The sequence below is a fragment of the Lonchura striata genome, chromosome Z (assembly GCF_046129695.1).
Source record: "Lonchura striata isolate bLonStr1 chromosome Z, bLonStr1.mat, whole genome shotgun sequence".
NCBI classification, from domain to species: domain Eukaryota; kingdom Metazoa; phylum Chordata; class Aves; order Passeriformes; family Estrildidae; genus Lonchura; species Lonchura striata.
In genome coordinates, this window is record NC_134642.1 from 21,040,005 (window position 1) to 21,054,232 (window position 14,228).

The 14,228-nt window shown below is 38.5% G+C and overlaps 1 protein-coding gene across 1 annotated transcript in view; it reads right to left on the minus strand.

Moving 5' to 3' along the window:
- Positions 1-14,228, minus strand: part of FREM1 (FRAS1 related extracellular matrix 1) — a 62,499-nt gene that overhangs the window by 8,116 nt on the left and 40,155 nt on the right. Inside the window, exons 25-35 of the mRNA XM_031507351.2 lie at positions 12,562-12,976; positions 11,229-11,430; positions 10,631-10,775; positions 8,352-8,481; positions 6,887-6,959; positions 5,856-6,005; positions 4,415-4,653; positions 3,647-3,694; positions 3,222-3,380; positions 2,904-3,029; positions 2,116-2,231 (exon numbers count right to left, since the gene is read on the minus strand). Of these exons, the coding sequence (XP_031363211.2) occupies positions 2,116-2,231; positions 2,904-3,029; positions 3,222-3,380; positions 3,647-3,694; positions 4,415-4,653; positions 5,856-6,005; positions 6,887-6,959; positions 8,352-8,481; positions 10,631-10,775; positions 11,229-11,430; positions 12,562-12,976 (1,803 nt within the window). The remainder of the gene's footprint in view (positions 1-2,115; positions 2,232-2,903; positions 3,030-3,221; positions 3,381-3,646; positions 3,695-4,414; positions 4,654-5,855; positions 6,006-6,886; positions 6,960-8,351; positions 8,482-10,630; positions 10,776-11,228; positions 11,431-12,561; positions 12,977-14,228) is intronic.

Sequence of the window (14,228 nt, forward strand, 5' to 3'; positions counted from 1 at the left end):
AGGGAGCCTCCATCCTCTTCTTAGCCACCCTCTAAATACCGAAATACGGTGATAAGGGTTCACCTATGCCTTCTTTCTTCACATGGCAGGCTTTACTGTCCTTTGATCAACTTTGTGGCCCTTGTCCAGACACTTTTCAGCCTGCCAACTTCTGTATACTTTTTGTATAGCCTGTTCCCAAGTCCATCAGCTCAAGATTGCAGGGTTGTCTCAAAAAGGGTAGGGCAGGAGACTGTTAGTGAATCAATTTCAACAATGCTTGGGATTCCATGTTCTGCATAATAGAAAAAATCTAGCAAGACAAATTATATAGGAGCTTAAAATTACGGCATTTTTGTAGTAGTAAAAAAAAATTATTCTTTTTTTCATGGAAGTTGGCTGACTTACTGAAAGTCAATTCTCATATTTTCATTTAATATCTGGTTTGTTTTAACTATTGAAAATTGAGGACTGACCTCCATGGTAGTTTTATTTCTCTGTTGGAAACATTTAAATTTCAATCGAGTCAGTACTAATAAGTGAAAAAAAACACAATTAGTGGTGGTGATGATTGCCAGAGGAGCTGGGTGGGGAAAAGCAAAAACTAAAATTTAATAAGTTATGTTCTTGTACTACCTTTTAGCATGTTCCTGGAGCTGTACTTTTGTAAATCAATTCCAGATGGAGGCCAGGAGTACTCCATTTACCAGGATAAATCTTCGTTAGTCTATGCTAGTATGACATTAATTGAATTAGCACAGCCCTAGGATTCATTTCCTTGTGGATTCAGTGATATGCCTTGATTTTCTGTGTAGTTTTTTAAACTCTGTACTTTAGTTACTGTTGTTTACATCTATTTACTTTTATTCAGTTTAATATCTACATTGCACACTATCAAGAAGCTACTGCCTACAAAGAATATGGGTCACAAGGACCACACTCTTTTAGAAGATAGGAAACACCTCCTGGAAGAGTGACATATTGTTCCAAGAGATCAATTCACTGTTGAAGCCTTCAGAAAAAAAAAAAATATTCATAATTTATAGCTTTGCTTGTTAAAAAATAGCATAATAAAAGTAGATAATAAAAAAATTCAGGACCTAAAATTGTAAGTAAACAAAGTAATAATATAATAATTGGGGTCAACTCACAAGAGGACATTTAAATTTTAGTAAAGAATATCTTCCATCAGCTGGGAGTTAGTAGTATCAAGACTTTTCTTTTCATGTTACCAAGACAACATAGTCTGGCATAACTGAGTGGAATGAATCAATGCTTGTTCTGCATGCTTGGCCAGGATTCACCATTCAGCGTGTCCTTCCACTACTTATGGAATATATTCTATCATTTCCAACTCTTCCCTGTTTCAATTTTCCTTTGGAGTAATGGAGAGGTTTGGAGTAATCGAGAGGTTTATTTAAACCTCTCCTATTTTTCAGATTGGTTTTCAACCTGGTGCTCACAATTCAAGACAAGTTACAGAGCATGCCTATCCTTGGACAAGCTTCATGATAACCATGGCTAACATTTTTGCCAGTGCTAATCTGATATACCTAAAGCCAAAATCTTAAAGCAAGTATCCAGAAAATAACACTGGCAGATTTTTTTTATCTCCTACTTTGATACAACTATTATTATTATTGTTATTGTTATTAAAAAGTCAGAAATGCACTAAATTGTTAAACTGAATGTAAAAATTTTCAAATAGTTACAGAATCTTCAAAGCTGCAGCTTCAGAAAAATACAGTGAGGCACACAGGAGCTAGTAAAATTTTACCATTGCTATATCAAGAGGAAGTACTGCCAAGGAAGTGGGTAAGAGAGGATTAAATTCTGAGTCTCTAGTGACTCTGAGTTCCTCTTCTCCCAAACTATCTCTCCCATTAGGAAAGTATCATCACTGCAGATGTACAGCTTTGGGAATTCATGCTGTAATTAAGATAGCATCACCACCTGAAGCATTATGAGACTAATATTTCTATTGTATACTGTGCTTGATTCCCAGGATTTGTGCAATCTTTGCGGGGAGCTGTACAGAACAGCCAAAGCTGGGCTCATCCAAATAAATTTGGTCTCAAAAGCAGCATTCAGCTCAGGGCAACAGCCATGCACAGACAATGCATGATGGTCTCTTACTGTTCTCTGCAAACCCGAGCAGCAGTGTTCCAGGTGACCTTGTGATTTGCTACCAAGAAGTAGCAGCTGCCCTCATGGTAAGTCCATCCAGAGGGACATTTCTTCATAGTTACCTCCTAAAATAAAAGAGGAAGAAGAAAAAATTCTGTCTATGCACAGATAGTCTGTGCATTAGCATCCAGAATTAAATGAAGAATGAACTTTGGTGTCCAAAAATAAAGCTACAGCATTGCTTAAAAGATTTAAATAAATGGCTGACAGAGAATCCTACAGTTTATAATTAGTAGCTTTAATGGTGACAGTAGGATTCAGTTCCAAAAATCCTCTAAAGATTTTATATTAGTTTGGACACCTTTTTCTGTCTCCTGTACTCTGTACAGGGAAAATATTAACAAAATTCAGCATGACATTTTACGTGGTGGGGGGAATGTATGTTTACAGAATACCTAAGTAAGCTTATTTTACTAAATTCCACCTATTTTCCCACAGACTTCATTCACTGCCTGTGTTATGCCCCCATCATCACAAGCACCACAGTACTAGAGCTCATGTAGTTTGTCCAGGAGCACCTGTGGATGACAGAGAGGAAAGAAAACTGCAGCAGTCAAGTCCTCATCATATTCCAGGGAAACTTTTGTTTCTGCTGAAAGCAAACCTGAATCTGGATAACGTTTATGCCCTGTCCAAGTAAATAACAGTTGCAGGAAGGTCCTCTGCTTTAGGGTATCACCAATCATAGACTCCATGCTCTGACATAGATACCTACCTGCACATGGTTACATTTTTACCTTGCTTTGGGAATTCCAGAACTTCCATGATATCCCATCACACTGAAATAACTTCTGTGTGCTTTCTTCGTAATGCAAGAGACCCTTTAAATCTAGTGTACAAGCCTTTTGAAAAGGGTAGAAGTCCTGGAAAGAGAAAATGTCATTTGAACATTGGAAGGAAAATAATTGCACAAAACAAGTGAAATGAAACAGATTAATTAGGTCTTATATTAAAATGTGATGCCATGAAAACTCTTCTAGTTGTTAAATCATTTTGGAAAACCGCACGACTGAAAACAGATGGTGAAAATGCCCATGGAAAAAAAGGATTCACACCTTATGTCTTGATCTTGGTTCAGCTACAAATTCTGCCTTATCAGCCAGTGGGATTTCTGTTTTCCTAGTGGAGATTACATTTATCTGTGGTTGTGCCTTTTTTTTGGTTTCAGCTGAGGAGGTGTCATCCTCTATTTTGAGTGATACCATCCCGTGATACTTCATTTTACAGTATCCCACAGGAACAGGAGAGGAAAAGAGAGAGTTAGTACATAAAAGAAGCTCTTAAATAAACAAAATTAAAAATAAAAAAAATTAATTATTATACAAATTATCATAAATCAAGGGAAATTACACCAAAGAAAAAGGAAGATAGAAAAATAAAATATTAGACATAACTAATTATTAAGAGTGATAAAGCCTGGAAAGAGCAGAATCAGAAAGAAATCATGGAAATGTCCAACCAATACCCATAATACTCTTACTTTGAAAACCACATCTGTTTCATTTCTAAACACAGAAGAAGGATGAACCTGAAAAATGTAGAACAGCAGAATGAGATGGGTTTATTCATATATTATAAAAACAAGAAGATTTTTACTATGTACCATTTACTACTAAGTTGTACATCATGCAGAGCATGTCTTGGTTTAGTTCTTTCTTTTTTAGTATAGAAATACAGCATTTATGAAAGGAACCATTAAAAAGCACAAATTTCAAGTGTAATGCTCAGTGTTCATAAAAACAGATTCTGGAATCTTTTAAGGTCACAATAGCAGAGAGTTCCTAAATACCTAGCTAAATCAATACAGCTTAAGCAGGAGAATCAGCGGGCAAGGTTTAAATAACTATTTCCTGTTTTAGCTAAGAGTATTTTTGGCTTTATAACTTCAATACCAGATACACAGCTTCTACACATCTGCCTGGTTCCACCAATTTCTAACTTACCCATAATTTTTATAAGACTGGAAGTTACATAATTGCTGAAGTTGCTCCATACCTGTTTCCTCCCCCAAGTCTTGATTTTATTCGTCTCTTGCATACATGGATCCTCAAAATGTTTGGTTTGTTTTTGGTTTTTCCTTACAGGTTTTTTTTTTTAATAGCCCCAGGTCTGACACAGAGCGAACTCATGTGGTTTATAGTTATTGTGTGGTCAGATAGAATTGCTACAAAAATGACAGTTAAATGAAGATATCACATCACAATAAATTCACAAATCAGTCCATCACTGAACTACAGAAGCGTCTTACTATTCTGCCGTTTCCAGTTACTCTCAGCCTGGTCCTTGACCGATTAGCCAAGCTGTGCTCCTGCCACAGATCCCCTCCACGCTCTCTCATCCCTTTGGAAGGAGGCAGTGGGATCCCTTCCAAGGAAACATTGCCAGGCCTGGAAGGTGATGAGGAGCCCAAGGAAACTGGAAACAGCATGCCTCTCCCCCAGAAGTCATGTTTGCTTTGGCCAGAAGAACGGGAATATCTGCATTGACCTGAAAGCATAAAAAATAGCAGATGGTCAGCTCTAACTGCATGAGCAAATAACTGGTCATGTTGACATGGGCACATAAACAGCTTGTCCTTAAAAGTTGAATGATTCTTTCACTTGAAGTAGTTGATTTGCTGTTTGTTCAGTCACCCTCGTTTCTGGGGTTATATATGACTATAACAGCAACTATTATCTGTATAAGTAAGATTTTATATGTGATGCGTCTGTCTACCCACAGGTCAGAATTTTAATAAAGTATCTGCTGAAAGCAGATTTCTGCTTTCATTCTTATACTGGGCTTTAAAGCGTTGGTGTTTTTGGCCATTAATGTACAGGTATCTTTAGCTACCATTGATGCTACTTCCATCATGCCTAGAGAAGCTTCTTCTTGGAAATCCAGGATACTCTTGTTCCAATGAAATTGCTGCATCAATTAAGTCCTGATTTACACTAGGAATGCTTAGGAGAAAATAGTCTGAAATTTTAAAGGGGCTTTTTGTACCATGAAGCCTCATTCATTGCAATATGGGTATTCTAAATACTGTTTCACTAAACACCAGAAGAAAAAAAAAAACTCTTCAGTGGTCTCTTCAGAGGATGCAGCTGCTTTTCTAGTTATTTCTATTTTTCTGCAGTTTTCCTATGTTTCTGTTTCTACAGGTGCCTCCTTTTAGGTCTGATTTTAGACACACCACATTTGATCACTGAAAAACATAATGATATTGCAGTCTTCAAAGACTAAACTGTTCGCTGTGAAGTTGTGGACTGTGTTTTTTAAGCATTGGAAAATATATTGCTAAGAGATGGGTTAATTTGCTACATTTCTTTTTTGAGAAGAAAGTAAATCTCTTTTAGAGGGTGTGTAACAACTAAATTATAACTGGAAAAAAATCTAATGGATCTAAAACAAACTTTTCCCACTTTAATAAATGTGAACTGAACTCATGGTGTTATGAAAAGTAGTTTCTTTCCTGGCACTTTTCTCATTTTGTACTGGTTGCTTTTCTCATGCTGTGTTTCCTAAGAGGATGCATATGATTGTGTGAGAGAATAAAGGGCCTGCAACTGTCGAACCTGTTTTCTATAAAAATAAATTAGGCTGTTTGGTCTAATGGTGAATGTTAGGAACAACTTGTGGTTGAAAATAGGTAGCTACTCAGCCAAGATTGTCCCACCTTCTTAGTCACAAAAATTAAAAGAGAATACCTCTTTTTGAGTCCAAAATTTTCACTACAGCTTTTGTCTGTGTGCCAAGAACAGCATTCACAGGGGAATTCAGAACCACTTCAAAGACTTCATCATCTTCCTCTAATCCATCATAGGTAATTGCTATATTCCACATCTTGGTTGACACTCCTAACAGAAATAAACATTTTAATTACTCTTTAAGTGCTATTTCAATCAATCTGGATGTCAAAGAAATAGATTAATTAACATGTCTGCAGCTAGAGTGGAGTAGATTGTGTATGCTATTGTGCCTCTACTGACTGACTGGACTCCTGCTGTTCTTCCAAATAACATTAAGTTTGAATTTGTTCCTAAGCAATGATGATTCAGTTGAAGTGCATACACTGTAACAAAAAGCTGCTGTAGATGTGCAGAATTGCACTTTAATACATAGATTTAGGACTTCCACTGTGATTTTCAAGAGAAAATTTATCACAGGATTTGTATCTGAAAAGTTCGACTTTAAAGATGGAACAGTTATTTAAAATACATGCAAATGGATCAAAAACAAGGTTAGATTGAAGTGCAACCTTTTAGTCAAATCTTACGATTGTTTTTGCTTGTTTCCTTGTCTTTACTGGGTAACTTCAGGATTGTATGTGAATGTAAAAAGGTCTTGGACATCTTGAATAACCTAAGTTGTTCTCAGTTTTCTCTAAATTTGACCTGTGTCCTGGGCTTTACCTATAATGACTGAAGTCTTTAAAGCATCCCACATCTCAGCTCAGGGTGAGTCCTATCCAGTCTAGTTGTTGGGAGATTGGAGACATCATTTCAGTACTTTTGATATTTTAAACAAAGTAAAAGACTGTAGGCAATCTCATGCTAAGTAATAAGCATACCAATTCACTAAAGAAGCCCACAGCACTTCCAAAAAAGGAGCCCAAGTCTTAAATTCTATTCAGCTTCTCTAGCTACAGATAGGTAATAAATTGCACTCTCCAAAGAAGAGGTTACTCTTCTAAAATCAGTGAATTCATTTTAGAGTTACTCAGTGCATTATTTCATACCTGGATCAAACTGAACAAGCTTAGAGGGAGTCACTGTGAAGTCCTTTCCCAGCCTAGCAGATATTTCATTGACCTGAGAAGAAAGCAAAGAGTAAATACTATGCTGTGACCCATTTCACTGAACCACTGTGTTCTGCTGCATGCTGAAGGTACTTTGCATGTCTCAAAGAGACAGGCCAACCCATACATATACTCAGGCTGGAAAAAATATAAAGACCTGAAGAATAAACCTTCTTATGTGCAACTGTCATTCTGTTCTTGCTCATGGCTTAAAAATGCATCATAAAAAAAAAAAAATCCCTATCTTATAATTTTAATCATTCTCCTCTGAGATTGCTATTTGACATCACCAGGTAACACTGCTGTTCACCATGCCTAGGGCCCCTGCCATACCTGGCTCCTGGAAAAGCACATTCTGTCATCTCAGAAGAGCAGCAACAACTTGGCCATGTTTTCCTATTTTACCCTTTGTGATATCTTGAAAGAAGCTTTTTTGCACAGAGTCTTCTGTCACTCCCAAAGACTCTTTAGGATAGATGTGAACCCTACATATGTAAATATAGAGATTCCAGCAACTCCCTGAATTTTCATAGAAGGCACCAGAGGATGCCAGTTTCCACACTGTGTATATGTTCCAGCTGGAATAAATTTCACTGCTCTGTTTCTGCAAGTGACTGCTGGAGCAGAATCACCCAAGTATGTGAAGGGTAGGACAAGATGGCCCCTGATGGCATCATTAGCAAAATTCCCACTAACTTCAGTAGAAGGAAAATCAAAATTATGTTTCTTATTAAGGCTATAATCCTGAGAATCTGTGAGGGGAAAAAATGGTATTCCTCTAGCAAGGGGAGCTGATAAAACACTGGGATTTCCATTTTATGATGAAAGATAAAATTTGTGAAGGCAAGTTGCACAAAACCAGTTTTACAAAATTATAGCCTGCATCTTTCAGTCTTTTTTTTTTTTTTTTTTTTTTTGACATAAGACAGAGGCAGTCATTGAAGATATAGGGAGTTTTCCTCGGCTGTGGGCAGTAGGAGGTGACATGGAGAAGGTTGTCATGGCTGTGTAGTTGAAGCAGCTATGCTGCCTGGGCTCCTCCAGCCTGAGAAGGCAAAACAAAAGACCCTAGGCCCCAGATTGCCTAAAACCTGGATTTTAAGGTGTCAGATCCTGGAAACCAAGCTTCTGAGTACAGTGCCAGAGGAAACTGCTCTGTTTTTTAATCAAAACTGAAACACTGCTCCAAAACATTCCAGGTTTGGTTAATCAGCATTTCTACTTAAAACTCAAGAAATTTTGTCAGAAGTGTTTCAGCCATTTGTAGTAGCAAGGACAATGTCCCACTAAGTATGGATTTAATCACATGGCCTCTTTGATGATTATTGAATTATATTTACATCTGAGGACTAGAATAAGGCTGCACTTCTTTTTATTAAGTTAGGTTGTTGGGTTTTGACTTTACCTTCACGGTTATAAAGGCAGACTCCCCCAAGTGTCCTGCCCTGGTGATTTTCAGTGACACCACTCCTGTGTTTTCACACACCTCATATTCAGTCTGTGGCATTTCAATTCGAGACCACTGTAGCTCCAGCCTGTGGAAGAGAAAGGAATGTGAGTTTAGAGCAAAGCTGCCCAGCCAGCCACCCCCAGCCCCTGCTGCTCAGAGCCTTCTCTCCCGACTGTTGATTTAGCCAATACACATACTGAGTCTTTGCCTCCAAAACAACATACTTGTGAGTGTGATTTAACTGATTAGGAAGTGTTAGTAATAAATCCTCCAGACCAGCCCTGATGTACCCTGAACCACACTTGAGCTTTGTTTTGCAGCAGAGGGATTTTGCAGTAACTTTGAGAAGAGCAGAGAGAATAGGCCAAGACAAGTTATTACTGTTTATCCTGGTTCCCTTTAGCCTTGCAATTTTATTATACTCTCACTCCCCAGTCTTTTCTCAGCAATATCCTCCTTTCCACCCATCTGCCCTCATCTATCCTCTAACTCTCCTCCTGTAACAAACAGAGTATGCTCTTGGACTTTTCTGCCTCTGTGCAAGGGACTTCTCTCCTTCCCTTACTTTAGTATTCTACACACTTCACTCTTCAACATTTCCCCTGTCTGATTCCAGGTGTTTTATGCACTGAATTTTAGAACTGTTTATGGAGGATGGCACCAGTGTCTGAACCTCAGAAGACTGTGTGCTGCACTGGATCATCAATAAAGATCTTTCCTTTATTAAAGCTGTAATAAAAATTAGTGAGAGTCAGAGAAGGATGAATGAGAGTGCAAAGAAGGAAGGTAAGCTGGGCTATTTACAATTTGAACTTTACTAAAACTAACTTCTAGGCCTTTCACAGCTGACTAGCTCTATCACAGTGGAAGTTTCCTCCTGTCCTCCTCTATCCTCTGATGCTAATTTTGTGGGAAATCCATTTAGAAACTGACTTGTTTATTTTTGCTAAAGAAGATGGATGTGTCAGATGTAGTCCAGCAGCATTCAAATAAAAGCTGGGACATGAAAAATAAATTGTGTATTTTGAAACAGTGATCATTAGGTGATAATGACTTTAAATGGAAAGAATACCTCACAAGCTTTTAAATCCAATATTAAAATACTATTTTTTCACTAAAATTCCCCTTTGGTCTACTAGCAGATAAATTCACTGAAATACCTATTTTCTGAAAAACAGGAGTTTTTTGTCCTAAGCTGTGCTATGCATTGCCATTCATTTACAAAGAGGTGCATTTTCCCATGAGAAGTGGCATCACATAATGGTGATTTTTCATCTGCAAGACAGCACAGAGCAACTGGGCTGTCCATGCTCAGATGTGTTTGTGTATGGGGACATCTTTTGGCTCAGCACATAACTGCCTAAATGCTGCTTCCAGCTCAGCTCAGTCCCTGTTGTCTCTCAAATGTGCAGAGAAGTGCACTCCTGGGTACAGCTCTCTGCTTTTCTTTCTTCACCATGAGTCCTGGTTTGTGAGTAGCGAGTTTAGCCCAGAAAAAGCATATTGTTTTTTTTTTTTTTTTTTGTGATTTCTTCTGATTAAATAATTTAGTTGAACATTTAGCCCTATTTTCAGGAATAAAGAGAAGCATTGCCTCTGCTGAAGAGCTACTTGCACTTCTCGCTTTTATCATCAAAGCCCAGTTTGGATGATAGTCTAATTTTTCTACATGAGGCTTATGGCTTACGTCACAAGGAAATATTGGATAGTATGCCTAATACATGCAGAGGGTGACAAAGAAGGTGCTGTGTTCTCTCCACCTTCTTTGAGTGCTCTTTTGCAGAAAAGTGGCTCTCATAGCTTTGTCATTTGAGAGCATCCCCTCCTTTGTCATCTCAAGCTTGTGAAAAATGCACTGCCATCAGCTAAGGGCAAGAGTGACCTGCAGCTGCAGGACCATGTTCATGAAGCAGTAGTCCCATCCTTCAGCATGCAGCATCTCAGGTCTCCAAATGCCCAACCCCACCCAATAAATACACTATGTTTCCTGGTGAAGCCCTGAAGGCCCTTGAGAACTGTGACACAGTCTAACCTGGAGCTCAACCCTTGCTGAGCTTCAAGAAGGCTTCCCCTTCTTGAGGGGAAGAAACCTTCTCTAGTCTCACAAAAGCAATGGCAGGTTGAGTTGTAGCTATGTCCATGTCTGCATGGCTTCAAGCCCAGCAGCTGTTCATTTGCCCCAAGGGGTGGCAAGCACAGTGCAGTGCAGCTCATGTCACAAGGAGTGGAGCTACCTTTGGGGTGCCGCAGAGTTTCCACTGGCATCTGTCACTTGAAACTCCAAGTTGTCTGAATTCACTTCTCGTGATTTGTTGATAATGTAAAGTATGATTTTGCTGTTTAAATCCTTTTGGCTAAATCCTTCCTGAATGAATCCACCTAAGAAAGACAAGTTATACACAGGTGATCCAAAAGCCTGCTAATAAGAACCATATAGGTCATATAGACTCTTTTCAACTTTTCTATTTGTTGAGAATCTGAACTTTGAAAAATGTAGGTTTATAGCTAAACAGCATCATCTGTTCATTATAAGCCCCCACCAATTTCTTTATGTGTAACCTGTTTATCAAAAGGCCAAGTTCAATATTAATATTTTTTTATTGATAGAAATAAAAATGTTTCTCAACAACAGCTATTAAAAATTATCTCAAACTCTTTGAGGAGTCATAACAAACTTAAGACTCGTTTTATTGTAAAAGTTTTTTATTACAGTCAAACTTTGCCCAAAGTTTGCTAAAAAATTTTGATTCTGTCTATCAAGCACATATTAACAGGGTAGAGTTTGAAAGCTGGTCTGGTATGGCCCAAAATAGAGATTATAAAAGAAATCACCTGTTGTTACATTTTCCAGGTAACCATAATGAGGACCTCGCAAAATCTTAAAAATTATTTTATCATCTTCTGTATTGGGATCAGATGCTCTCAGGAGCCTGGCAGTAATATAGATCCCATAATTGCCATTCTTCAGCAGTTCCACATCAGAAAAACAATGGAGATGGATAATTTTTGGTGCCATTTTGTCCAAGCGGTCCACCTAAATCAAAGTTAGACATTCATTTTATAACATCAGGATATTCTCTGTCCTGCTTTTGCTAAAAGAGCAGTAGCCAGATCAGGGTGGCAGTAGCCAGTTTGGCCCACAGTCTGCTGCAGACCTGTGAGTTCTAGTCAAGTTGTACTTCACATGAAAAGTTTCCAAGCCCAGATTTCCCATCACCCCCACAAGTAGCAGGGTATAGTACACTCTGGGGAATGTAACACAAATTCTATATACCTCTGCCCTAATGTTCCACATTCCCCATAATCCTAATTTTTATGTGATTTTCTTCACAGCAAAAGATAACTGCAGCAAAGGTTTGTCACTTCATTTTTATAATAACAATGCAATCTTTCACAAATTCTGGTGAACCTTCTGGAATTTCACAATGGTTGTTGCTGTTCCCATGTTGAGATATGGGAAATATCCCTCTGGTGAAATAGTATTCCTTATTTATCATATAACTTAAAACTTTGTCATCAGGAAATATTAACAGCCTCTTCATTAGTATCAGGGTTTTGAAACATAATTTTGACACAGAGCACAACCAGGCATATTTTTTTTACTGGCCCATGCCACATAGATAGATACAAAAAATCACAGCAAACAAATCTGAGTCTATGATGAAGTATAAAGGACTTGAAAACAGGGGAAATGGGAAGTGAACAGAATGATTCTAGCAAAGAAAGAAGAATTAGAGCAGGCATCTCAGAGAGGACAGGATGTCTAGGTGGGGAAGCAAAGTGGCTGTGACATGGGGAAGCAAAGATTCCTGTGATATGAAGATCAGCAGTCATACTCACACTCCCATATGTGCAAATCAAAAGGTCAGGCACCAAGTGGAAAAGCAGAGCAGGAGAAAGTTCTATTCTTCCCATAGTTGAGATTCCTATGGAAATTTTTTTGCATGCAAGTATTAAGTATGTAAGTATTTACTTGCTTATCTTCATGCATTTTGGCAAGTAGTTAGTTCTCCAGGTTAATTATTCATGGAACACAGAAAGCAAACATACTAGCTGCACAGTTAAATCAGAGACTGCAGCTAGTACAACCTGTCATCAAAACTGCTACATTTTTGACCTTATCATACTATTTATCTCTCTTACGTAAGTCTGTGATTACACTTGCCTGAATGGTGAATGTCACTGGCTCATTCTGCACTCTCCCATTCACAATGAAGCCTTGGTTAGTCCTATCTGTGGCAACAAATGTAAATCTGTCAATCTGTGAATTCCCACCTCGGTGCTTGTATGCAACATCCCTGTTGTCCACATCTTGCTGTGTGAAATTGTACTGCCGTAGCACAGCCCCATTATAATAGAGATGACCGTACTGGGGGAGCTGAGCCAAGAGGAAGGTAAGGTTTTCTTTCACAGTATCTGGGTCTGAAAGCTGCAGTATGTCAGGAGTAAGAAGTGCCATAGCTCCTTCAGTTAATCTTAATCCCATGTTCCTAGATAGAGTGGGCAAAGCCTGGTCAGCTGCCTCCAAGGCAATCTTGAATGTCCCATTCTTAGTCCTCAGTCCATTGCTGATGATGAATCTGGCAAAGAGAGGCAAGGCAGTCTTCAGCATCTGTTCTCGATTCACCATGTACTGAAATGAAATGATAATGCAGACCTTTACTACAGGACTTGCCTGTTTTGATACTGCAAAGTAGAAGACCTGGGTGGAGCACAAACCCAGACATTAAGTGGAGTGGATGTAAAATTAAAAACATGAAAGCAGGCAGCCAGGAGTTACAATGCACTGGCAGGGATTGAGCAGATGCCAGAGGAAAGACCTTGAAGATCAACAGTCATAACAGAGCTAATCTCAGCTTCTTGCTGAGATACAGGTGGAACAGATCTAAAAGGAAAGGCTGCCTGGGGGGCTTACTGTAGCTTCTGCATACATACTTACACATCCGTAAAATTTATCTTCATTTGGTTACCTGGCAGTTGCACCTACAGCTTACAAAAAGAGGTATGTGAAGTGCATGACCTGCCTGGTTTGGTTTAGTTTGGGTTTCTTTCTCTTCACTGTTACAATTCTTTTCTACCCAATGACCTCAAAACTATCTGAAAAACCAAAATGGATAAAGATTCAGCCTTATCTCACTTCATGGGTTTATTTAGGCACTAACTGTATCTTTAAATTTTCATCTATTCAGCAGAATATCATTTATGTTTCTTTACAAAAGTCAAATAAAGTTTCACTGAAATGCTAAGATATTGGGCAGAACTGTACAAATTGTATAGGATAATGTTAATAACATAGATATCCATAGTGTAGATTTATCAAATGGTCATTTCTGCACAGTTCTTCCATGCTGGGAATTTCTATCAATAGCCACTCTTGTAGTTCTCTCTCAAGTAGTGATGTTTCTTTAGAAACACTAAAGATTTGATTATACACTACAGATAGTTTTCCTTTCAAAACTAAGAGAGAGGTGCCCAAGGCTGTAGAGAAAATACGTTGGAAGCTCTGTTGGTTTTAACTGGAGTAGTTAATTTTCTTCATAGTCCCTTGTATGGAGCTGTGGTTTTGATTTGTGCAAAATATAGTTAAATAGTGTTGATAATATAAGGATGATTTGGTTACTGCTGAGCAGTGCTTATACAGCATCAAGGTTTTTTCTACTTCTCACACTGCACAGCCTGTGATTGGGCTGGGAGTGCGTAAGGAGATGGGAGGGGGAACAGCCAGGACAGCTGACCCCAGCTGACCCAAAGGATATCCCAGACCATCTGTGTACAGAGCTGGGGGAAGAAGAAGGAGGGAGGAGGAGACATTTGGAGTGGTGACATTTGTCT